Source organism: Dermochelys coriacea, chromosome 23, assembly GCF_009764565.3.
Source record: "Dermochelys coriacea isolate rDerCor1 chromosome 23, rDerCor1.pri.v4, whole genome shotgun sequence".
NCBI classification, from domain to species: Eukaryota; Metazoa; Chordata; order Testudines; family Dermochelyidae; genus Dermochelys; species Dermochelys coriacea.
The window spans coordinates 6,936,036-6,959,436 of NC_050090.1; the positions used below are offsets into that span (position 1 = coordinate 6,936,036).

General features: G+C 62.7%; 1 protein-coding gene across 4 annotated transcripts; it reads right to left on the minus strand.

Annotated features, from left to right (window-relative positions):
* Nucleotides 1-4,848: 4,848 nt before the first annotated feature.
* On the minus strand, nucleotides 4,849-22,530 carry LOC119847227 (CLOCK-interacting pacemaker-like). Of its 4 annotated transcripts, none has more exons than XM_038381818.2 (4): nucleotides 22,396-22,530; nucleotides 8,757-8,975; nucleotides 6,158-6,330; nucleotides 4,849-5,810 (listed from the first exon to the last, which is right to left on the minus strand). In XM_038381818.2, exons 2-4 carry the CDS (start codon nucleotides 8,965-8,967, stop codon nucleotides 4,896-4,898), a joined length of 1,299 nt encoding a protein of 432 aa, XP_038237746.1. In that variant the 5' UTR covers nucleotides 8,968-8,975; nucleotides 22,396-22,530; the 3' UTR covers nucleotides 4,849-4,895. The 4 variants fall into 4 exon arrangements, with proteins under 4 accessions (XP_038237746.1, XP_043357643.1, XP_038237749.1 ...); XM_043501708.1 differs by lacking the exon at nucleotides 22,396-22,530 and adding an exon at nucleotides 18,883-19,052; XM_038381821.2 differs by lacking the exon at nucleotides 22,396-22,530 and adding an exon at nucleotides 9,549-9,607.
* Between the last annotated feature and the right edge of the window lie 871 nt (nucleotides 22,531-23,401).

Genomic DNA, 23,401 nt, shown 5'->3' on the forward strand with positions numbered 1-23,401 from the left:
TGGCACCTTAGAGACTAACAAATCTATTTGAGCATAAGCTTTCATGAGCTACAGCTCACTTCATCGGATGCTCCCGAAAGCTTATGCTCAAATAAATTTGTTAGTCTCTAAGGTGCCACAAGTACTCCTTTTCTTTTTATGGAAAGGTTGTAGTTTGCTGGTTATGATTATGCTGCCTGTATGTGTGTATCATTTCTGTATTTGAAGTTATGAATATTGGCTATGTACTTGTATCTCAATGTGTTTGATTCTAACTAGCCTCAGTGAAGCATTTGGTCAGCTTCTTGAGAAAGGACTATTCTCAGTAAGTGCCAAATCAAGAAACACTTAACTGACAATGGACTTTGGAAAACGCCAATCCGCATCTGAGCTTTCCTGGGAATGTTCAAACTAACATGTAAACAATGGCATCAGCCTGCAAAAAGCTGAATCAGGTGACTTGCCAGGTGGCTACAAACTCCATCTTGTTACTTTGACTTTGCACAGAAGAACAAAGGGGTTTCTGGCCACAAGAGACAGAATATAAAAGGCCTTGGAAACCCCTCCATTTTGTCTTCAGCTGGCTCAAGAGATGGCTTCTCCACCCCAAAGAGATGCCTGAAAGAAACTGGAACACAGGACAATAACTATGGGGGGGAAGGAAGTGATTGCTGGACCCAGACTAGGAAGGAGTCCAGTCTGTGAAAGGTTTCAGAGTAGCAGCCGTGTTAGTCTGTATTCGCAAAAAGAAAAGGAGGACTTGTGGCACCTTAGAGACTAACAAATTTATTAGAGCATAAGCTTTCGTGAGCTACAGCTCACTTCGTCGGATGCATCAGTCTGTGAAAGAAGCTTATTGGAACACCTCTGAGGGTAAGATTTCATCTGTAACCAGTTTCTTACTGTATTAGGCTTAGATTTGCATGTTTTGTTTTATTTTGCTTGGTAACTTATGTTGTTCTGTCAGTTATTACTTGGAACCACTTAAACAGGGCTGTCTTTAGGCATACGCAGCTGTGTAGGGCACCATGAAATTTGGGGCACCACATTGCCCCAAATTTCATGGTGCCCTAGGCAGCTGCATGCTGCATACGCACCAACCCCGGCGACAAGCCCTATCCCTTGGCCGCCCCCCATAGGCTGCGCCCACTGCAAGGGGGAGGGCTGTCCCTAGGGGTGTTTGGGGCCCTGGACAACTCCCTCCGCCCTGCATTTTACCCTTCCCCCCTGCTCTGCCCCCAGCCCACCCCTATTCCATCTCTTCCCCCAGCGACCCTGTACTCACCAGCAGTGGCAGGAAGCAGAGCAACGCATCCCCAGCCCACTGTGCTTCCCTTGCCCCAGCCATGTCGCGCCGGTTGGGGAAAGGACCACCCCACGCTCTCACCGGCGGCGGGAAGTGGAGCGCCACAGCTGGGAGCTGGCGGAGTGAAACGGGCTGGGGCCGAGCTGCTCTGCTTCCCGCTGCTGTCAGTGTGTGGGGGGAGGATCCCGTCTCCCAGTCCCCCTCCCTCGAGCGACACGGCTGCTCTGAGTAGTGTGGTAAGGAGGCTGGGGCCAGGGGGTGAATAAGGGGCAGTCAGGGGACAGGGAGCAGTTGGATGGGGTGGAAGTTCGGGGGGGCAGTCAAGGGACGGGGAGCAGAGGGGTTGGTTAAGTGTGGGAATCCTGGGGGGCCTGTCTGGGGGCAGGGGTGTAGATAGGGGTTGGGGCAATCAGGGAGCAGGGGGTGGCGGATAGAGGGTGGGGGTCCCGGGAGGGGGCAGTCAGGGGACAAGGAGCAGGGGGGGTTGGATGGTAAGGGGTTCTGAGGCAGACAGTCAGGGTGGAAAGTGGGAGGGGTTGGATGGGGGCAGGGGGGAGGCACAGCCTTCCCTACCCGCCCCTCCATACAGTTTTGCACCCCCAATGTGGCCTTTGGGCCAAAAAGTTTGCCCACCCCTGCCTTAGAGCCAGGTGGGAGAGATGCATGTTGACTGCCAGTGACAAACACCCTAACACCATGGAGTCTTGCACACTGGGGGCTGGGCTAGCTTTACCTAGGGCTAAAGACAACCCTCCATGGTGACCCCAGACATGCCCCAGTATGTCCCTCATCTAGCCGCCCTTCAGTGCGGGCTGGGGCCCTCCCCTGTATGCCTACAGGGTCCAAATATAGTGTGAGGGCCCTGTACCAACCTACAGGGAGGGGGCCCTGGCTATGGCAGTCATAAGGCCAGGCCTGCAGGGGCTGTATTCCTGGGAGCTGGCAGCAGAGCGCCATGCCTGAGACAGCCTGTGTGCTGAAAGCTGTAGGGGCCCCTGGGCTTGCCAGCAGGAGGGGATTTAGCTGCCCATTCAGTAGCCCCAAGGACGGCTGGTACTTTGGCCAGCCTGAAGGAGGCACTTCTTCCCCCCGTGCCCCTCACTCCCAGGGCCAGCCCCTCTGGCAATGGCTTTGGTAAAGCCATGGCCTAGGTGGGGAGAGCACAGACCTTGCAGCTTCCTCCTGGCCAAAGGGAAGGTGCGTAGTGCAGATGGAGCCAAAGGGCCTGGCAGATGCCCTGAAAAATCCTAGGAAGCCAAGTTGGTGCCACTCTCTCTCATTTTTGCCATCTGGCCAAGGCTGGTTCTGGGAGGACCCAGCTCTGGGGCACTGCCCCATTCTCCCCACGCAGGTCAGTGCCCATGGCTGGAGAAGCCAGTGCAGTAGAACTGCACCCTGGGCCATGCTGGAGGACCTAGCCCAGCTGTGCTCTGGTTTGACTGCATATACGGGAGAGTGCAGGGGAAGGGTCCTGACCCCAAAGGCTCAATGCCCAGCTCAAGGTTGGTCCCTGCTTTCAATTGGTCCTGGCCTCCTTCCAGGCAGGAGGAGGGGATGGGGCCAAGCCCCACATTGGGGAGTAGCGTGGTACTGCTGGGGCTGCCCAGAATATGCCCAGCGCCTCCATGCCAGGAAAAAAAACATCCCTGCTGCACCAACAGCCGAAAAAGCTGCAGCCAGAGAGGAGGCAGAGCAGGGGCTGCAAGAGCTGCTTCTGGGGCCACCTCAGGAGGAGCCTTCAGTAGGGTTGCCAACTCTGACTGAAGCTATTCCAGATTTTTTTTTCCCCCCATGATGTAATGTCATTTTCTTAAAATATCCTATGAAAATCCCCTGGATTGCTTTCAATAGTAACCAGGAGATCAATGCAGATTCCGGGAGACTCCTGGGCAACCCTGGAGGGTTGGCAACTCTGGCCTTCACACTGGGCACCAGGCCAAGCCAAGTGGGCCTTGCCCCCCCGCACACACACCCCAGCAGGGGCAGCGCTCGCCTGTCAGGTGGTCCCTGAGGCTCTCTTCCATGTGAAGGGACACAGGGTGGGCACACATGCAGGCCAGCAGCGAGCCGGGCCCAACCTTCCCTGCTCCTTCGGCCCTGAAGGCTGGACTGAGCAACCCCCGCCCAGGAGCCAGCGTGCTGGGTGCGAAGGGGCCCAGGAGAAACCAAGTAGCTCCTGAGGCAGAGCCACAAGGGTGGGGTGGCAGCAGTGGCTCACTCCAGGGTCCCCTGGGCCTGCCCCCCAGTAACACTGGCATTGTCTAATTACGGGAGATGGGCCATCTTTCCATGGAACCCAGACCCTCTCTGAGCATCCCTGGCAGGTGTGTGGCTACAGCCCTGCACCCACCCTGGCACAACCCCCAGCTCCCCAAAGTCAGCAGTGACAGGCTAGGGGAGCCTCTGCCTGGGGCTATGCACGAAGCCCTGCTAGAGTCACAGTGGTCCCTGCCAACCAGGGACCTGCCCAGCTGAGGTGCCTGGGCTGATGGCAAACTCAGTGTGGGCAGGGACTGCTGCCATGAGGGAGGTGCACATTGGGGGCGAAAGGGCCGGAGCCATATAGAGCAAACAAGCTGTTCACCCAGTGGGAGAGGGGTATGGTGCAGAGCGGAAGGAGCAGCACTGAGCAGGGGGCTCACGGGTGGTGAGCAGCAGTTCCCACCCTCAACCATATTGGCACCGTCCCAGGGTCAGTCTGCAGACCAGGTGGTGCAGAGGGGGGAGGGGAGAAAGGGGTGCAGGCAGACCAGGTGGTGCAGTGGGGAGGGGGTGTAGGCATTGCATTGACCAGGCATTGCTGGGGCAGGAGAGCAGGCACATCAGATGCTACTGGGAGGGAGGTGGACAATTACTAGACTCTGCAGCTGTTTCTGACCAGGTCATGTGTGAGGGAGGACAGCACCTGCCTGGCCAGGCTCCACACCCCTACCCTTGACCAGAAGCCCATGGGCACGGGCCTTGGGCATGCAGAGACGGGCTCTAGCCCTGTTTGGAGCACCTGAGTCCCCAGCCCCTCTGCCCATCACACATGGCCTTGAGGAGGCAGCAGGAGAGAGCCCTTCCTTGGAGCCCCTGCCAGCCTGTAACCCACATCTGTACCAGCCCAGGGCAGGAATTCTCCTGAGGCTGGAGCCCAGCTGCTTGTAGGGCAGCACAGAGCACCGCTGCCCTGGCACAGGAAGAGGCTATGGTAAAGTCTCCACAAGGCCAGATAGATCAGTGCCATGTGTGTGCGTAGCTGTCAGCTCTCCACCGCACCCCCCTGGGGGAACGGCCAGCAGTGTCCAGCCTGGCACACAGCATCTTCCCCTAGTGCAGCTCATGTGGCCCAGAGGCTGGGCCAGGGGCTCCAGGTGGCCCAAGACAGCAATGCAAACCACAGGCAGCTCCCCGCCCCCTCAGCATGGGGCCGGGCTCTGAGCAGGGACCAGTTCCATCTCCCTGTCTGTCCCACCAGAGAGGAGCAGGGCAGGCCATGCCCAACCTGCTGGACTGGGCCCTGCTCCACTTCCAGCCCAGAGCCAGCTGGCCCTGGCCTGGGAACTCACTCACAAGTGTTGTTTGTTCAAAGCAGGTTTATTTGCTGAGCAAGCGGCCATCCTAAGGCCTAAGGCAGGGCAGTATGTGCTGACAGGTCCGGAGTGAGCACCAGGCTCATGGGGGAGCCGGGCAGGGACTCCCCACTAAAGTCTGTGGGGGGAGTGACCGCCTTGGCAGGCGTGTCGGGGCCTGTGCCTCTCTGGGCCCAGTAGGAGGCAGACAGACTCATGGCTGCCTGGAGCCGGGCCCAGGTCTGAGAGTTGTTGCTCTGCATGGCCTCGCAGAAGAGTCGGGCATGCTCCCGCAGCTCTGCGATCTCTCGCTGGGTGCTGCTGTTCTGCCGGATCAGCTCCTTGGTCCGCAGGGTGACACCCAGCAGCCCCGACTTCCTCAGGATCTCCACCGTGTTGTGGAAGCGCCGCTGCTTCCCGAGGCTCGAGCCCAGCTTCTTGGAGGCCTTGGCCAGGATCCTGCCCTCAGCCAGGTCCAGGAGTGCTGTGCTCCCCTGGGCTGCAATGGAGCTGGGTGCCGGCCGAGCCAGCTCCGTGGATGAGGTGACAGTGTTCTGGGACAGTGGCTCTGAGCTGCCAGCAGAGGGCACCTGCAGGGTGCCCCCCGGGCACTGTTCCTCCTGCAGCCCACCACTGGTGGGGGCGTCCAACTCAGAGGACGACACCCAAGCCTCCTCCAGGCAGAAGCGCTTGCTCTTGGCATCGCCAGCACTGCCACTTCGGGGCGGGGGCCCAGCCGCAGCCTCATTCTCCTGGCTGTGGCCCGGGTGTGGGGCGATCTTGGGGTAGGCGTTGAGGATGGGCAGGTAGGTGCCCTTGGCCTGTGGCTTCCGGCCAGGCAGCAGCGGCTTCAGCGTGGCCGTAGCCACCGGCTGCTGGAGGAAGATGAGCCGGGCCTGGCCCTGCACACTGTCCGGGGGGTCTTGGCCACTCCAGGTCAGGAGCTGGGTGCTGGAGGAAGCTCCCAGGGGCTGCAAGGGAAGAGCAGGAGAGGAGGGTGAGCGCCTAGGCAGCTCCGAGAGCTGAGCACATGGGCCACAAGGAACAAGGGGGCATGTGGTGCTGGCTCTGCTCCTCCGGGGCCCCCTCACCTCGCAGCTTCACCTCTCCCTCTGGCATGACGTGCTGCTGGTGAGAAAGCACAGCCGTGTCTGGGGACAGCCCTGCGTCAGGCCCAGGGCTGCTTTCCCCTCCTTCCCCAGTGACCATGCAGGACAGCTAGCCCCGTCCCTGTGACCTTGGGGAGCAGCTGATCTGCTGGGGCACGTCTGAGCCGCAGGGACTCGGGGGTCTGGTGGGTTTGGGGCAGGAGGGCTACCTGTTTCAGGACAACGTTTTTGACAACGTAAACAGGGGTGAATCTGGGGAATGTGCTGTCGAGATCCGGCGCCGTCCGCAGCCTGGGCCCGTTGGTCGCCCAGTGTGAGGCACAGATGGACGGCTCCTCCGCTTCAGCCTGATCCAGCGCGCTCAGGGACTCTGAACTTGTGTCTGCACAGGGACAGGAGCAGAGTGTAAGAGGCAGTGGGGGGACAGTGGCTGGGCTACCTGGTGGTTACACTAGAGCCACAGGGAGGGGAGCAGGCAACAAAACTCCCAACTGCTGTCTGTATGCCCCCACCCCCAAATGGCTTCAGCATCTCACAGCCAGCCCTGCAGCTAAGTCTGGCTCTGGGAGCCAGACATGGGGCCATGAAGACCCTGCCAGAGCCCCATGCATTGGACCAATCCTGTCTAGGCTGGAAGAGTCTGGGGCCGGGAGAAGCGGTGCCATCCAGAGCAGCCCAGAGTTGTGGGGTAGAGTCTCCCCACAACCCACTGCTCAAGAGCTTGCTTGGGGCGCAGAGACCTATTAGAGATGAGTGCCCAGCCCCTGCATTGCACAGTGCCCCCATGGAAACTGTTCTGCTGAGACAGGACAGCGTAGGGCAGCCCTGACCTTCCTGATGCTCCTAGGACACAACACAAACTGGGAGCCAGATTCTAGCCCCACTGTAACTCCTGCCAGTGGGTCAGCCTCCAGATGAGAGGAGCACAAGGGCTCCCTAAGACCCCCGAGGCTGCTTTCCCAATCCTGCCAGCTGGCCCCCTCTCTTGGCTGCCCCTGCAGTCTCACGGGGGTTGGAGGCTCGCGTGCAGGTTCTTGGGGCCTACGAGAGGCTAATGAGGTGACATGGAGCTGGGGGAAGAGGATGCTGTTCAGGCCACCGAGTCAAACGCTCAGATATGAGGAAACCGCAGACCCAGCTGCCCAAGCCCTGGCCCCCTTGTGCGTCTGCATCGCGACACCATCTGTAACTGCAGGATCATGTGCTGGTTCCCCGGGACGGACGGGGATGCGGCACTAGCGAACAGCCCTTGTTATCCTTCTCATTCAGCATGAGGCGCTGCCTTACTGCCTGCCACACAGATGGGTCCGGTCCCTAGGGGCCTCTGCATGGCTCCTCACCATGGTGCTGGGCGCCTGCAGGACATTCCTGGACTGATCTCCACATCACCCGTTATCTCTGAGAGTGCAGGATCATCGCCCCCACTTTAGAGAGGAAGCTGAGACAAGAGACCTCCTGAGGCACGCAGACATGGAGAGTCAGCAGCCGGGCGGGGGCTGGGTGGGGAAGGGCAGCCAAGCCACGTGGCACTCCGACAGGCCACTGGGCCCACATGCTGGGTGGGGGAGGGTGCAGGGCAGCCATATGGTTCCCCCACAGGATGATGGGCCACTAGGACCACAAGCTGGGGGCGGGGAGGCCCAGCTGTGTGGCTCCCCCTGCTGGACGACAGGCCACTAGGGCTCAGCAGGGGGTCTGGGCAGCCCAGCCCAGCCCAGCTGTCTCTTCTCACCACAGGGAAAGGCCAGTGGCTGCACCTGCTGCTGCTGATTTACCAACAGGATTGGCCTGGCCTCCTGTGCCCGTAGCCCATTATTATTGTGGCTACTGCCAAAGATTTGCTGACAATGCAAGCGGGGGAAGGGAAAGGGTGATTTTCCCACAGCTCAGCTAAACGTGAGCAGGATTTCATGGGGAGAGGCGATGCCCTTCTCTAGCCCAGGCTCTCTCCCTGCCCAGCGTCAGAGGCCTGCTGCAAACACTGGGCGTGGCAGAGCCTCTATAATAAGGCAACAAAAACCTTTTATAATGGAAAGCATCAGGCAACTGAAAGGTGAGGTCCCTGCCATCTCCCCTGACAGATTGGCTCTGAAACAGCCCCTGGGGGGTTGCAATAGGAGACAGTATTCACCCAAAGCCACTAGAGGCCAACAGGAAATCAGCGACAGGAGGCACCAACGGACTGACCCAAAAGCTGCTCCCTGGCTGGCCAGAAGCCTCTGGCACTGCACGGCCAGCCCCACCCTAGGACCTACCCATAACACCACACATTGGGCCTGGGGAGGAGGGGGACCCTTCTGTGTGCCAGGGGGGGGAAATGGTGGGCCACCCAGCTGTATGCCAGGGAGGAGCAGGGGCCCTGCTGCATGCTGGGGGGGGGCCCTGCGGGGAGGGGGGTCCAGGGCTCCGCTGGGCATGGGGGCCCAGGGGCTCCCTAACTCGAGGCCCTAGCAACCCCAAGGCTCTCATCCCCAGACTGTGGGGTGCACTGGGCAGTGCTGGGGACCAAAGTGTTTGTGCACGGGGCCTGGCTCCTCCCAAACCCAGCTTAGCCCAATCCCCCCGTCCTTCCCATGCACACAGCACCATCTGCTCCTAGGGGCAGGAGGGGATGGGGGGGCAGGCTAGGCCCAGCTCCAGGCTACCTGCTGTCGCCACCCCAGGAAACCAACTGGACAGCTCCAGAGCCCAGTCCCTGGAGTGAAATCCCAGGCTCCAAGCAAAGAGTGGGGCAAAGAGATGGGGATGCAGCAAGGGAGGCCCAGAGATCGCTTGCTGCCCAGTGCTGCCCCCAGGACATGTCTCTACCTGAGAAGCCAGAATCCTTCTCCGACTCGCTGGCTGGTGGGTGGGGACCCGGGGACTTCCTGCTGCCCTCACCCCCCACAGCTGTCTTCTCCAACAGCTCCGTGCGCCCCTTGGAGCCGGCGGTCACTGCTGCTGTACTCCCCAATGCCATGCCTCTCTCCGTGAGGGGCTGGCACAACCTCTCTGTGGCGGGGGGCTTCTCCGCAGGCATCTCCAAGCCTGAAGATGAAGAGCAAAGGATCAGGTGCCAGGGATGGGCTCCCCCAGGCTCCCACCCCCAGCTTCCTGCTGCTTGAAGGGACCCCTGAGATAGCAACTCCCCTTGTCCTGCCCCGACCTGCAGCACTGCATGGGGGGGGGGGGGAACCCGGCCAGATGCTACCCACCAGGCGCTGACCCCTCCGCTCAGTTCCCAGGGACTACAAGGGGGAGGGGCAGAGATGTTTTCTGGGACACATGTACCCCCCACCCAGCCCCTTCCCTGGGCAGACTCCCTCCTACCATAGCCCCCTGCCACACCCCCTATCAGCTCACTGGCCCTCCCACCACAACCCCAACTGCCCCCCAGAGTGGGAGCAACCTCTGCTCCCTTCAGCAGTCACAGGAAAACCCGCCACAGGTCTGTGCACCCCCTGCCCACGCCCCCCTACACCCCTCCCCCCACAGCCTTCTCCAGACACGCACCCAACCGCCCCCGTTCCCCCGGCAAGTCCGAACGCGCCCAGCCGCCCCCCCCCACGCCTGCAGCTGGGGCCTCCCCGTGGGGAAGAGGCGGGGTCCGCGTGCATGTACCGACACGTGCGCACGCTCCCGCCCCCAGCTCAGGGGTGCGGCCCTGCAGCGCGTCCCCGCTCCCCGGCTACGTTCCCAACCCGCCCGGGGAGCCCCAGCCCCAGCCAATCCCGGCGGGCGTGTCAGGCGGGAGCGGCCACGGGCCGGCGGCGCTGCACGTGCCCGGCCACACGCGCTCCGGCCGCAGACACGCGGCGCCCCGGGCGCGCTCGCGGACACGTGGTGGGGGCGCCGCACAGTAACCGCGGGGAGCGGGGCGGGCCGGGGCTGTCCGCGGCCAGAGCCGCATTTGCCCTGCTCCCCCCGCGGCCTGGCAGCTCCGCGCTGCTGCCCTAGGAATTAAAAGGGAGCCACAGGCCAGGGTGCGAGCCCCAGCAGAGCCCCGGCGGGGCTGGGACAAAGGGCCACGCAGGGCAGAGCCCTGGCAGGGCTGGGATGAGGGGCCAGGCAGGGCGCAGGGGGGCCAAGCAGAGCCCTGGCAGGGCTGGGATGAGGGGCCAGGCAGGGTGCAGGGGGGCCAAGCAGAGTCCTGGCAGGGCTGGGATGAGGGGCCAGGCAGGGCGCAGGGGGGCCAAGCAGAGTCCTGGCGGGGCTGGGATGAGCCATTGGGCAGGGCACAGGGGAGCCTGGCAGGGCTGGGATGAGGGGCCAGGCAGGGCGCAGGGGGGCCAAGCAGAGCCCTGGCAGGGCTGGGATGAGGGGCCAGGCAGGGCGCAGGGGGGTCAAGCAGAGCCCTGGCAGGGCTGGGATGAGGGGCCAGGCAGGGTGCAGGGGGGCCAAGCAGAGTCCTGGCGGGGCTGGGATGAGCCATTGGGCAGGGCACAGGGGAGCCTGGCAGGGCTGGGATGAGGGGCCAGGCAGGGCGCAGGGGGGCCAGGCAGAGCCCTGGCAGGGCTGGGATGAGGGGCCAGGCAGGGTGCAGGGGGGCCAGGCAGAGCCCTGGCAGGGCTGGGATGAGGGGCCAGGCAGGGCGCAGGGGGGCCAAGCAGAGCCCTGGCAGGGCTGGGATGAGGGGCCAGGCAGGGCGCAGGGGGACCAGGCAGAGCCCTGGCAGGGCTGGGATGAGGGGCCAGGCAGGGTGCAGGGGGGCCAAGCAGAGTCCTGGCGGGGCTGGGATGAGCCATTGGGCAGGGCACAGGGGAGCCTGGCAGGGCTGGAATGAGGGGCCAGGCAGGGCGCAGGGGGACTAGGCAGAGCCCTGGCAGGGCTGGGATGAGGGGCCAGGCAGGGCACAGGGGAGCCTGGCGGGGCTGAGCTGAGGGGCCAGGCAGGGCGCAGGGGGGCCAGGCAGAGTCCTGGCGGGGCTGGGATGAGCCATTGGGCAGGGCACAGGGGAGCCTAGCAGGGCTAGGACAAAGGGCCACGCAGGGCAGAGTCCTGGCGGGGCTGGGATGACGGGCCAGGCAGGGCGCAGGGGGGCCAGGCAGAGCCCTGGCAGGGCTGGGATAAGGAGCCAGGGAGAGTCTTGCCCAGGCTGGGATGAGCAGTTGGATAGGGCAGAGGGGAGACATAGCAGAGCCCTGGTGGAGCCGGGAGGAGCAGCTAGACAGTGATGAAGGAGGTTCTGCGCTGGAGGGCAAGGAAGCAGGGACACTTGATTTAAGAACCCCCCGTGGTGGAGACCTGCCCCTACCTCTGGGCCTTTCACTCGCTGCCTAGCTTTCCAGACTGAGGTTTCAGTCCAGCCATTGCAGCAAGCCAACCCTCTGCAAGATGAACCAGTATCAAATCTTTGGGCCATCAGTCCTTTCACACTGATCATCACCCCTTACCCCTCTCCTTGCTAAGCTCCATACGCTGAACTCCATGACCCCCTCAATCCTTCCATCATCCTCTCTGACCCTCTCCAATTTACTAACCTCCATTGGGAATCGTGGACACAGAACTGCACCCAGGAGCTCAGCAGTGGTTGCACCAGAACCCACTCCAGAGGGCAACTAACCTCCCTGCTCCTTGAGGATCCCCTTTGTGCCTTCCCAGATCATATTCGCCCTCTGGGCCCACAGGGCATGTGCTAACAGGGACACACAACCCCCATCAGCCCTTTGATCATCTTCAGCCTCTCTGGGCCTGTCCCCATGCAGACAGGGACCATCCTGCATAGGATTCAGACAGGAGCTGGAGGTGCCATCAGGGGAACTGTGCAGCTAGAGCGGAGCCAACCAGGCTGGCATCAACCACCCCCACCCTGGCCAGAGAGAAGGGACTTGGTTGGGAGCTCAGCTCAGCTACTTCAACCACTGCCAGCCATGGGGTGCTGAGAGGGCACTGTCCGTGGAAGGAAGCGTGGCGTAGTAGGGAGGGAACAAGCCTAGAAGACTGGGGACCAGGCCACTACTCTGAAACCATGAGCACTCTGTCACTTAGTCTTTGTGCCTCAATCCCCTCTGTAGGAGGGGCGAGCAGCCCGGGGGCACAGGAGGATACAATGCATTGGGAGTGGGCAGGCACTACTGTGAATGGGGTCAGAGCAGGACCATTGGCACAGATTAAGGAAATGCAGCTGCAGAGCAACCTCCAAACAGTGGAGCAGAGTAAGTGGCAGGGCTGGCATGCGCTCTTCTGAGCTATCTCAGAGCACACAACAACCAGCAGCCCCACCCCTGGACACTGCAGGTACAAACACGAAGGGGCCAGTCCCAGCCAGTAAAGGCCAGGAGAGACCACTGTGATCACCCCATCTGACCTGCCCCAGAACCCCAGCCAATGCCCCAATGGCTCCTTGGGAGAATCCCTTGGCTTGCAGCAGCTGTGATCCAGCGGCGCCAGTCCAGACCAAGGGGTTATTTCTTGTGGAATTCCACCCTGGTTCAGATTTGTACCATGCTCATCCTCATGGCACCTGGGCACCTAACTGGCTTGGAGAACCATGCTGCCAGGTGGACGACTGGAGAAGGGCAGCAACCCAAGGGCAATGCTATGGCACAATCTCATGGGGGGCCTGGGAGAAGGCATCTCCCACACTTCTGCAGGACATTTCACCAGCACGACGGCCCAGGGTGGATCCCATTTTCAGCCAGGGAGGTGAAGCCACTTGCCAAGGTCTCACACACTGTGGCAGATCTTCTGCAGCTCTGCACCCAGCACAGTGCACTAGGGAGAACGCAGCCCAGCAAAGCTGTGATAAAGAAAGCAGGAATCCCCTGCTCTGACCACAGGACCCCCTCCCAGGGACACTGTTGAAACACACCAGGTCCGGAGAGGGATGGAGGCACAGACGGAACAAACGTGGGTGAGAGAGCATGCCTGGAGAAAGGCAGCTGATTTCCCAAGCAGAGAGCAAATCCACGGCAGGGCAAGCAGTGGGATCTGGCCGTAGCAGTGATGGGCTGCAACAACAGAGCCCCCGCTCTCCCTTCACACAGCAGAGCCCATCCCCTATCCTCCACCCTGTGGGAAAACCCACACCACCTTTGGGATGAGCCCTCCAAAGAGGTCTCACTTGACCCCCAAGTGCCAGTCCCCAATGGTGCCCTGCAGCCCCACGCTCCTTGGCCTCCCAGGGCCCAGGCCTCAGCAGCATGATGCGATCCTACCAGCAGCAATACCTGCCTCATGGCTGCCAGGTGTCAGGCATGGGAGGAGGGCCACCCCCTCTACTCACCCCAGAGCTGCCGCCCTGAGCTCTGCCAGGCACACAGGACTGGCAGCTGCTCTGCACAGACACGTGGGCGGTCGCTGGGAGCGCTGCGTCAGGTGCAGGGCCACGTGTGTGTGTTTACACCATGCCTCCTCTGAGCCCAGAGATGGGAGTGCTCCCAGCTCATGCCTAGGAAACACCTAGTAACGGGCAGGGCTGGGACTACCCAGGGAGGGGCCTCGGCCCGTGCCCCAAATGAGGTGCGACAAAGCTAAGGCAAGGGGAGCAGACAGCCCCGAAGCTGCCGGCAGGGGGTGGGGAAGGACATCCTCCTGGCCTCCTCGGGGCTGCTACTACCCCCATCCTCGGCTAGGCCACAGGAACGTAGCTCACCCCCAAGCACCTTGCCCAGCCGGACCAGCCCAGCAGTCACTCCCGGGCTCCCTGTTTCCAGCTGCCTCAGCCCCTCTGCCTGCACAACTTCCCCAGACAGAGGAGCATGTCCAGCCTGATGCAGCTTCTCCTGGGGGAGCCAGGTAGGCAGTGCCCTTCCAGAGACCAGACAACACCAAACTCAACACAGGGACCGCAGAGCAGGCCGCGAGAGCAGGGAGGCCCAGATGGCCCAGGCGTTAGGGGACAATGCCCATTGAGGACTCCTAAGGGTGCTCTAGCCTAGGTACCTACGCTCCCTAAGAGCCCACAGCCAGCATACCCAGACAGCAGCCACTTCACCTCATCCTACATGAATGGGGGGGGAGAGTGGGGTCTAGTGGTTAGAGAAGTGGGGGCTGGGAGCCAGAACTACTGGATTCTCTGTCGCTGACTTGCTGCGCGTCTTTGCACCCGTCCCCTCTTTGTGCCACAGGGGCAGCCCCATTCCCCCCGCATAAGGATCGTCCCCTCCTTCCTGAAGGGACTCCAGCCCCGCAGGGCACTGCACTCATATTCTTCACAAAATTATTATTAGGATATGATGATGACATAGTCATGATGTATTTTATGCAAGATAAGTCACCTAGGGCCTGTCTTTCCCCAAGGGGCTGCCCCCAACCCCTGGAATCGTGAGCCTTGGCCCTGCATGGTTTCAAGCTGAGCCCCAAGACTCAGACGCCGAGATCAGCGACCCCTTGAGCAAGAGCGGCAGATCCCGTCCCTCCACGCGAGGCTCCTTCCCACGCATCTGAGCAGGCGGAATGCAGGCAAGACCGGCTCGCAGCCTCCTGTACTGTCTCGCATATCAAGAACACAGAAACCTCACTGTTCAAACTCAGCAGCTGGTCCTTGGCACATCCCAGAGCTGGGCCAGCAAAGCCAGTCTGGCGGCAGCACTCCCATCACAGCATGACACATGAGGACCCAGGGCGAGCGATTCAGAGAGCAGGAGAGACTGAGGGGGCACAAGCGACGTGGGACCCGTGAACACAAGGCAGGAGGGCAGGACAGACTTTAGGGGTGAGGCAGCACGGGCTGTGGAAGCCACTGGGTCCAGGGATGGGCTCTCAAGCTGGCTCTGGGGGGACCACACTTGTGGCCCCTTGTCAACAGAGACCCCAACAACCTGCAGGGAGCTCCAGGCACAGCCAGCATGGGATAACCGCACTCTGCCACACCACAACCTGGGCTCCTGCAGGGAGCCCCTGGGGGCAGGAAGGGCCCAAGCAGAAGCAGCTACCTCTGTGCCATCAGCCTCAAGCAAGGCAGCAGCAGGACAGGCTCTAGCAAGGGCTCCTTTTCTAGTACACAGGCACACACCACCTGCCCCCAAGCCTCCGGGGGAGGCTCCCCAGCTCACGCTTCCCCACCCAGTTAGCAGGAGCAGGGGGGGACAGCAGCAACAGTCACCAGATGCCCCTCCAGGGGCCCCCATCCTAGCTGCAGAGGAAGCCTGTCAAGCCCTGGGCCCAGCACCCTGCTTTGCCACTCATGCTCTGGCCTAGTTCAGCCATCCCATGGAACCCCTCCTCCTCGCTCTCACCCCCCACCCTGCCAGCTGCCCCCTCCATAGCCCCTGCCCCGCAGCCCGCCCCACCTGGCCAGCAGCCACACCACAGCCAAGCTCCTGCAACGCCATCAGAGCCCCACAGGTGGTGGGGAACAGTATTCGCCCCATATCACAGCAGCCCACGTGGGGAGAGACCCACCTCTCCAGCCCGCCTCCCCCAAGCCACACTGTTACCTAGTCAGCTCTGCCCCAAGCACTGGGTGACCGGGGAAGGCCACACCGGCTTGCAGCACGGGAGTAGGGGAAGACCACCCAGAAAGGGATTTGGTGTCCAGATTGCTCAGGGAGGGGGCTGTGGGTAGACAGGGGCAGTTCAAACTCCATAGCTGTGGGGAATGAAGTTTAGAAAAGGAAGGGGGGGGCAGAGGAGGAGGGGACGTGCAGCCCAGAGGATTGAGACACCTGAGGAGGTGGGGGCTGCAGAGCCCTCCAATCATGCCACAGGCCGTGCCCACCTCTAGCACACCCTGCAGGCTGCCTGGCTCTCCCTGTGCCCACTCCAGCCCTTCAGTGGCACTGCTGGGGGAGGGAGATCACAGCCCTCGTCCTGCTCAACCCATCCCTACTCCTGGCTCTGCTTCCCTGCCCCACCCAACCTGTGGGTCACTGCCCCTCCCCATGCTGGGAAGTATTCCAGGGCCAAACCAAGAGACTGTTCACCCTGGTCAGCCAGGCGAGGCTGTTCTAGCAGTTCCAGCTAGACACGGTCTCAGACACAGCTCTCATACCCCCAAAAGCTGCTTCTTTCTGCTGCCTGTTTAATCCTCTCCAGGGGCTTCCCAGCCGCCCAGCCCCAGCTGTCTGGAGAGCACAGCAGCCGTGCAATGGAAAGGCCCAGTTCTGTCCACGTAGGAAGGGTTGAGCCACACGTAGGGGAGGCTCCTCCTTCACCCCACTCCAAGGTACTGCACCTTTCAGACATGAGGAATCTCAGTGTTGGCACCAAGGAGGCCCAAGTGGTCCCTGTGTATGGACACCAGGAAATTCAAAGGGGCTGCGAGCTCACAGGTGATGCCTTGGGGCTTCGCATATAACCCTGTGGGGAGAGAAAACCCAGCTTCCAGCGTCCCAGCCAGGAGCCAGAGATCAGTGCTAGGCCCCATCCCCTCCCAGAGCTGGGAACAGAACCCAGGAGTCCTGGGTCCAAGCCCCCAAACTCCCACTGAAACCACCAAACCCCACCACTCCCCTCCATAATGTCACTAGGTCATTCAAGCCCTGATAACACCCAGATCTCACACTCGCTGCTCAGTGATGGGACATATCTAACACTGGTTGGATCCACACAGAGCAGCCACCTTGTCTGACATATGCAGCAAGAGGCCAGCAGCCAGGCTATTCCAAAGGATCCCATGCTCTCACTTTCCCCAGACGTAGAGAGCTCCGCTCCTGCCCTCAACGCTGGCACACCCTGCCCTTGAATTCTGTCTGGGGGAGGCCAGGCTGAGAAGCTCTGGTTCTCTGGGCAACAGAGCTGCCCAGTCCTTGTGGAGGGAGACAGGATTGCGGGAGGTAGGGACAGGGGCGCCAGCTGCAGGCAACACAAACATCAGCCTCCTCCAGGGAGCTTCCCTAAAACCAATGCCACAGGCCCCCCAAAGACAGCCCATGCAAAGCCTGGAGAAGCAGCACGGCCCCAGGCAGAAGGCGGGACTGGGAGGCAAGCTCCCAGGTACTGTCCCGGCTCTTGGATCCTAACCCAGTCCCTGGGCTAATGCCCTCTAGGCACCAGTCCTGGGGAAGAAAGTGCCCAGTGCACAGTGGGGGCTGGACCAGAGACTGTGCAATGCTGGACTTGGTGGCAAGGGCTTGGTTGCCACTCAGTTGGGCGAGCGAGTTTCATCCCCTCTGCGGGTGGTTGTCTCTGTCTAGGGCACGAGGTAGTGGTCATGGCAAAGGCAGAGGCTCCCCAACTCCGCTGTCCGGTTTCACCACAGCTTGTGCTCCAGGAAGCATCTGGACTCCAACGACAACCCATCAACATTAACTACTGCACTGTCCTCTCAAACCCGTGGCAATTGCTCCCACAGAGCAGCCGTGCCAGGGGCGAGCAGCCCCCCCCCCCGAACGTATCCAGTCATCTCTACACAAGTGGCAAAATGGAGATACAACCCCTCTCAAAGGCCAGACCTACAACCACGGCCTAGGAGCCAACACAACTCCCCCCACTGCCCAGTCCTTCCTAGCGGCCTCATGGCAGCACCTGGGAGACTTGGGGCCGTGCAGAAAGGAGCACACTGCGTAGCAGAGTGGTTGGTGCAGACAGGGCAAAGCCTGTCCCATGGCTTTGCCCAAAGCCCTCCAACCCCAACAGGCAAAGACCAGATTTCCCCGGAGCTGCAGCTTCCTCCTCCCAGCAGAGGGTCCCGGGTGGACAGTCATCCGTCATCCTTCGTCGTCTCCACCCCCAGCCCCAGCACATCAGCCATACTAACAGCCAGCTCCCAGAGCGTCTCCAACCTAGCACCTGCTGGGGGGGTGGCTACACAGACCGCACAGTGAGTTTGGGGGGGGGGGGGTTGCAGTCTCATGGCCTGGTACTGAGCTGGCACAAGCCTCCTCGTTGCCCCACTAGCCTGCCCTCCACACCTGTGCCCACCAACACCTCAGAGGCACTAAGGTGTCCAGCACGTGCCTCGGATTTCCGCTGGCCGAGGAGCGTTTGGCATTCAACTCATCACCGCTCCCAGGACATGTTTTTCCCAGCCACAAGCTGGGTTGTTCCCCAGCGGAGTCTGCCTTCCTCAGGGGTCCCAGCCATGCCGAGACTGAATCCCAGCAGGGGTTCCTGGGCCCTGGCTTGGGACACACAATGGCTGCCCTGAGAACACCCAGATCTACGGCAGGAGGGGGCTAGGAATTCAGCCAGGCCCCAGGCCCTCACTCTCCCTGCACTGGAGCCGCTATGGCACAGCCTGTACCCCCCGCACAGCACAACCTGGCCAGTGCAGAGAGCCCCAGGAGCAGGGGGAGGGCACCTTTCCTGGCAGCAGGTCCCCAGCTGAGCTGGGCCCTTGGCTGTACTCTGCAGAATCACACAGGGACTGCAGGGCCTGGGTTACGCTGCATGACACAGAGTCCCTCTGGAAATGCAACCAGCATGCCCTCCCCCACCCATGAGGCAGAAATCCTTCCACCTTTTTACAGTGTGGGGGGATCTGACATACACACCCAGCTCCACTGCCCCCACCCCCACCGGTCGGAGCCATGGCTAACCAGTGGCAATAGCACCCCCAGGACTCCGTAATGGAGACTGAGCTACCTTCGGACTGGTGTGTGAATGGGGATGAAGCTTCTCTGCACCATGCAGCCAGCCCTGCATTAGACAGGGCCCTGGAAGTGTGGGCCTCAGACAACCCCCATGGGGAGGGTCCGCTCCCTTGCTCACCGACCCATCCAAACTTAACAAAGCAACGACCCCATGACCTGCAATCCACCCCGCAATAGCCTCAGGCCAGCTTCCAATGGCCCCACAGCAGATAACCCCTGCCACCCACACTCCCCATAAAGCAGCAAGTGTCAGTCCTAAAATGTCCCCCAACATCCCCATATCCCAGGGGACACCAACATCCTGAGCCTCCCACCCTATAACCCAGGGCACTCCCACATCCACATACTGAGAGGGCATCCCCCACACATGCACCCTCATCCTGAGTACCCCGCCTCCACATCCAGGGAGAGCCCCATCCCAGGAGAAACCCAAGCAGCAGAACACGCGTTGGGGGTGGGGGTGGGAAGAGGAGAATTACCCAGGGTGCTCTGGTATCTATTGCTCGCTCAAGGGGGCTAGAGTTCCCCAAGAACCAGGCCAGGATTCCGGGGGGAATCAGGTTCTGACAGGGAGAGATTGGGGGAATCCAGGCAGAGTTGGAGGCCAGGAGCAGTCAGGGGTGTCCCAGGGGCCCAATAACTGCCTTTTTCCCCAGGGAAGTTCAGGGGGGCAAGGGGTTGGCAGGTTTGGGGGGTTTTCAGGAGGGTATGGGGTTCCCTGGGGAACAGGGAGGTCCCTAGGGGGCCAGTATCTGCTTCTCACCCCAGCGGAATTCGGAGGGCAGGGGGGTTGGAGGTTTGGGGGCATTCCAGGGGACTAGGGTAGTTGCTGGGTGGGCCGGGGCGCACGTACCTGCCTCTCGCCCCAGGAGAGTTCAGGCAGGCCCAAGGGGCTTGGGGGAAGAAGATTGAGGGGCCCCAGGGGGCAGGGTGGCCAGTACCTGCCCCTCACCCTGGGAGAATTCAGGGGACCCAGTAAGTATGTGGGGATGGAGGACTGGGGATCCCAGGGGGCCAATACATGCCTCTCACCTCAGGGGAGTTCAGGAGAGCCCAGGTGGGTTGAAGAAGGGAGGACTGAGGAGCCCCAGGGAAGTTCAGGGGGGCCAATACCTGCCTCTCACCCCAGGGGAGTTCAGGGGGCAGAGGAATGGGGAGGCCCCGGGTGTGGGGAGCCAATACCTGCCTTTTGCCCTGGGGAGTTTGGGGGGCCCAGGGGGGTTGGGTGCAGATGACTGGGAGGACAGGGAGTTAAAGGGAGCTAAAGGGAGCCCAGGGGGGTTGGGGGCAGAGAACTGGGGAGGTCCCGGGAGGCAGGGTGGTCAATATCTACCTCTCGCCTTGGGGCAGATTGGGGGGAGCACAGGGGGTTTGGGTGACAGAGAATTGGGGGGTTGGGTGTCCCAGGCCACAGGGAATTGGGGGGGTTCCGGGGGCAGGGTGGCCAATACCAGCCTCTCGCTTTGGGGGAGTTTGGGGGGGACAGAGGATTGGGGATCCCAGAGGATTGGGGGCAGAGGACTGGGGGGCAGCAGGGGGAGTTCAGGGGCAGAGAACTGGGGGGCACCAGGGGGTTGGGAGCCTGGGGGAGGAGGACTGGGGGGGACCTAGGGGGTTGGCGGCAGGGAACTGGGGGGGCAGGGAGTTCGGAGGCCTCAGGGGGCTGGGGACAGAGAGGGCCCCAGGGGGTTAGGACTAGGGGTCCCAGGGGAGTTTGGGGAGCCTAGGGGGTTCAGGGCAGAAGACTGAGGGTCCTGAGGGGCATAGGGGAGTTGGGGGTGGAGGACTAGGGGTCCCGGGGGAGTTCGGGGAGCCTAGAGGGGTTGGGGGCAGAGAACTGAGGGGAGCAGGAGAGTTCAGGGGGCCTAGGGAAGTTGGGGGAAAAGGACTGGGGGGCCCGGGGATGTTCAGGGGTCTAGGGGATGGAGGACTGGGGCGGGGCAGGAGTGTTCGAGGGGCCTAGGGGGGTTGGGGTGGAGAACTGGGGCGGGGGAGTTCGGGGTCTTAGGGGAGTTGGGGACAGAGGACTGGAGGGGCTCGGGGGGCCTAGGGGGGTTGGGGACTGAGAACTGGGGGGGCAGGAGAGTTCAGGAGGGGTTGGGGGCGGGGGGGACCTGGGGGAGTTCGGGAAGCCTAGGGGGGTTGGGGATGGAGAACTGGGGGACAGGAGAGTTCAGGGGGGCTAGGGGGGTTGGGAGCGGAGGACTGAGGGGGGCCCGGGGGAGCTCGGGGGCCCTAGGGGGGTTGGGGATGGAGAACTGGGGGGGCAGGAGAGTTCGGGGGGTTGGGGGGCGTGGGGCTGGGGGGCCCGGGAGAGTCCGGGGGGCCTAGGGGGATTGGGGGCAGGAGAGTTCGGGAGGGGTTGGGGCGGGGGGGACCCGGGGAGGTTGGGGCAGGAGAGTTCGGGGGGGTTAGGGGGGTTGGGAGCGGAGGACTGAAGGGGGGCCCGGGGGAGTTCGGGGAGCCTAGGGGGGTTGGGGATGGAGAACTGGGGGACAGGAGAGTTCGGGGGCCCTAGGGGGGTTGGGGACGGAGAACTGGGGGGGCAGAAGAGTTCGGGGGGTTGGGGGCGTGGGGCTGGGGGGCCCGGGAGAGTCCGGGGGGCCTAGGGGGATTGGGGGCAGGAGAGTTCGGGAGGGGTTGGGGGCGGGGGGGACCTGGGGGAGTTCGGGAAGCCTAGGGGGGTTGGGGACGGAGAACTGGGGGACAGGAGAGTTCGGGGGCCCTAGGGGGGTTGGGGACTGAGAACTGGGGGGGCAGGAGAGTTTGGGAGGGGTTGGGGCGGGGGGGACCTGGGGGAGTTCGGGAAGCCTAGGGGGGTTGGGGATGGAGAACTGGGGGACAGGAGAGTTCAGGGGGGCTAGGGGGGTTGGGAGCGGAGGACTGAGGGGGGCCCAGGGGAGCTCGGGAGCCCTAGGGGGGTTGGGGATGGAGAACTGGGGGGGCAGGAGAGTTCGGGGGGTTGGGGGGCGTGGGGCTGGGGGGCCCGGGAGAGTCCGGGGGGCCTAGGGGGATTGGGGGCAGGAGAGTTCGGGAGGGGTTGGGGCGGGGGGGACCTGGGGGAGTTCGGGAAGCCTAGGGGGGTTGGGGATGGAGAACTGGGGGACAGGAGAGTTCGGGGGCCCTAGGGGGGATGGGGACGGAGAACTGGGGGGGCAGAAGAGTTCGGGGGGTTGGGGGCGTGGGGCTGGGGGGCCCGGGAGAGTCCGGGGGGCCTAGGGGGATTGGGGGCAGGAGAGTTCGGGAGGGGTTGGGGCGGGGGGGACCTGGGGGAGTTCGGGAAGCCTAGGGGGGTTGGGGATGGAGAACTGGGGGACAGGAGAGTTCGGGGGCCCTAGGGGGGATGGGGACGGAGAACTGGGGGGGCAGAAGAGTTCGGGGGGTTGGGGGCGTGGGGCTGGGGGGCCCGGGAGAGTCCGGGGGGCCTAGGGGGATTGGGGGCAGGAGAGTTCGGGAGGGGTTGGGGGCGGGGGGGACCTGGGGGAGTTCGGGAAGCCTAGGGGGGTTGGGGATGGAGAACTGGGGGACAGGAGAGTTCGGGGCCCTAGGGGGGTTGGGGACGGAGAACTGGGGGGCAGAAGAGTTCGGGGGCCCTAGGGGGGTTGGGGACTGAGAACTGGGGGGCAGGAGAGTTCGGGAGGGGTTGGGGCGGGGGGGACCTGGGGGAGTTCGGGAAGCCTAGGGGGGTTGGGGATGGAGAACTGGGGGACAGGAGAGTTCAGGGGGGCTAGGGGGGTTGGGAGCGGAGGACTGAGGGGGGCCTGGGGGAGTTCGGGGGCCCTAGGGGGGTTGGGGGCAGGAGAGTTCGGGAGGGGTTGGGGCGGGGGGGACCCGGGGAGCCGAGGGGGGTTGGGGCAGGAGAGTTCGGGGGGGTTGGGAGCGGAGGACTGAAGGGGGGCCCGGGGGAGCTCGGGGAGCCTAGGGGGGTTGGGGACGGAGAACGGGGGGGGAGGGGGGCCGCGGGGGGCTCGGAGTAGCCGCGGGGTCAGTACCTGCCTCTCGCCCCGATTCTTCCGCCGTACACACTCAGACACAAAGACTCAGCGGTGACCCCGCCCCTCGCGCACACTGACAGCGCCGGCAACCAATTGGCGCCTCCGCCGCCCAGGGGGCGTGGCGGGCGGCGCGGCCCCGGCGCCACGTGCGGAAGCGGAGCCTGGTCCGTGTCCACGTGAGGGGCGGGGAGAGAACGCGGAGACATGTGCGGGGGCGGGACTCGGGGCAGAGGGGGCGGGGCCTCTTGGTCACATCCCGCGTGGGCTCCCGGCCCCTAAGGGGGGGCGCCCGGGACCTCAGCAGCACCTGTCCTCCCGCCCCCCGGCATCTCCCAGCGGTCTCCCCTTTGGCCGTCCAGCTGGGCTGCCAGCTCCACCCCAACGGTCCCCCCCCAGCACCCCCCAACTTGTGCTGCCGGCCCTGCCCCTCACCCGCCTGGGCTGTTGGCTCTGTCCCCGTGCCCCAATAGACCCCCTCTCGTGCCCCCAGCAACCCTCCAAACCTGAGCTAGTGACCCTGTCCCCTAGCAGCCCTCCAGTCTGGGCTACTAGCCCTGCCCACAGTAGCCACCTCCTGCTCCCCAGTGGTAACCCAATCCTGACCCTGCCTCCCCAAAAAGTGATGGAACCCCATCTCTACTAGAAAACCTTTCCCCCCTCAAACACCCTCACTCGTGACGCATCCTAAGGGCTAGTCTACACTGGGAGCGCTGGGAAACCACCTTCTGAGCAAGAAAATTGCAGTGCTGTAAAGTGCCAGTGTAGACAAGCCCTAAGCCAGTGTCACCGAGCTCAAGAGTTCAAAAATCAGGTCCCACAAATCATGAGGCTGGCTTAAAAATTTAGAGATTTTTTCACCAATAATTCACAAATGGCCTGGTTCTTTGCTTTCTGAGCATTAGTGCCATGATCATGTGACATTTTCCAGCTTCTCCAGAATCAGGGATACAGGATACTTTTCAATGAGGTTCTGCTGTGATCCCCTGACTCCTGGAGTCGAGGC

Excerpts from the sequence above, each read along its gene's own strand:
- LOC119847227 (XM_038381818.2), bottom strand. The coding sequence starts at position 8,967 with ATGCCTGCGGAGAAGCCCCCCGCCACAGAGAGGTTGTGCCAGCCCCTC. Across the intron at positions 6,331-8,756 it reads GAAGGATTCTGGCTTCTCAG|ACACAAGTTCAGAGTCCCTG; the intron begins GTAGAGACATGT and ends GTCCCTGTGCAG. Across the intron at positions 5,811-6,157 it reads AAAACGTTGTCCTGAAACAG|CCCCTGGGAGCTTCCTCCAG; the intron begins GTAGCCCTCCTG and ends CTTCCCTTGCAG.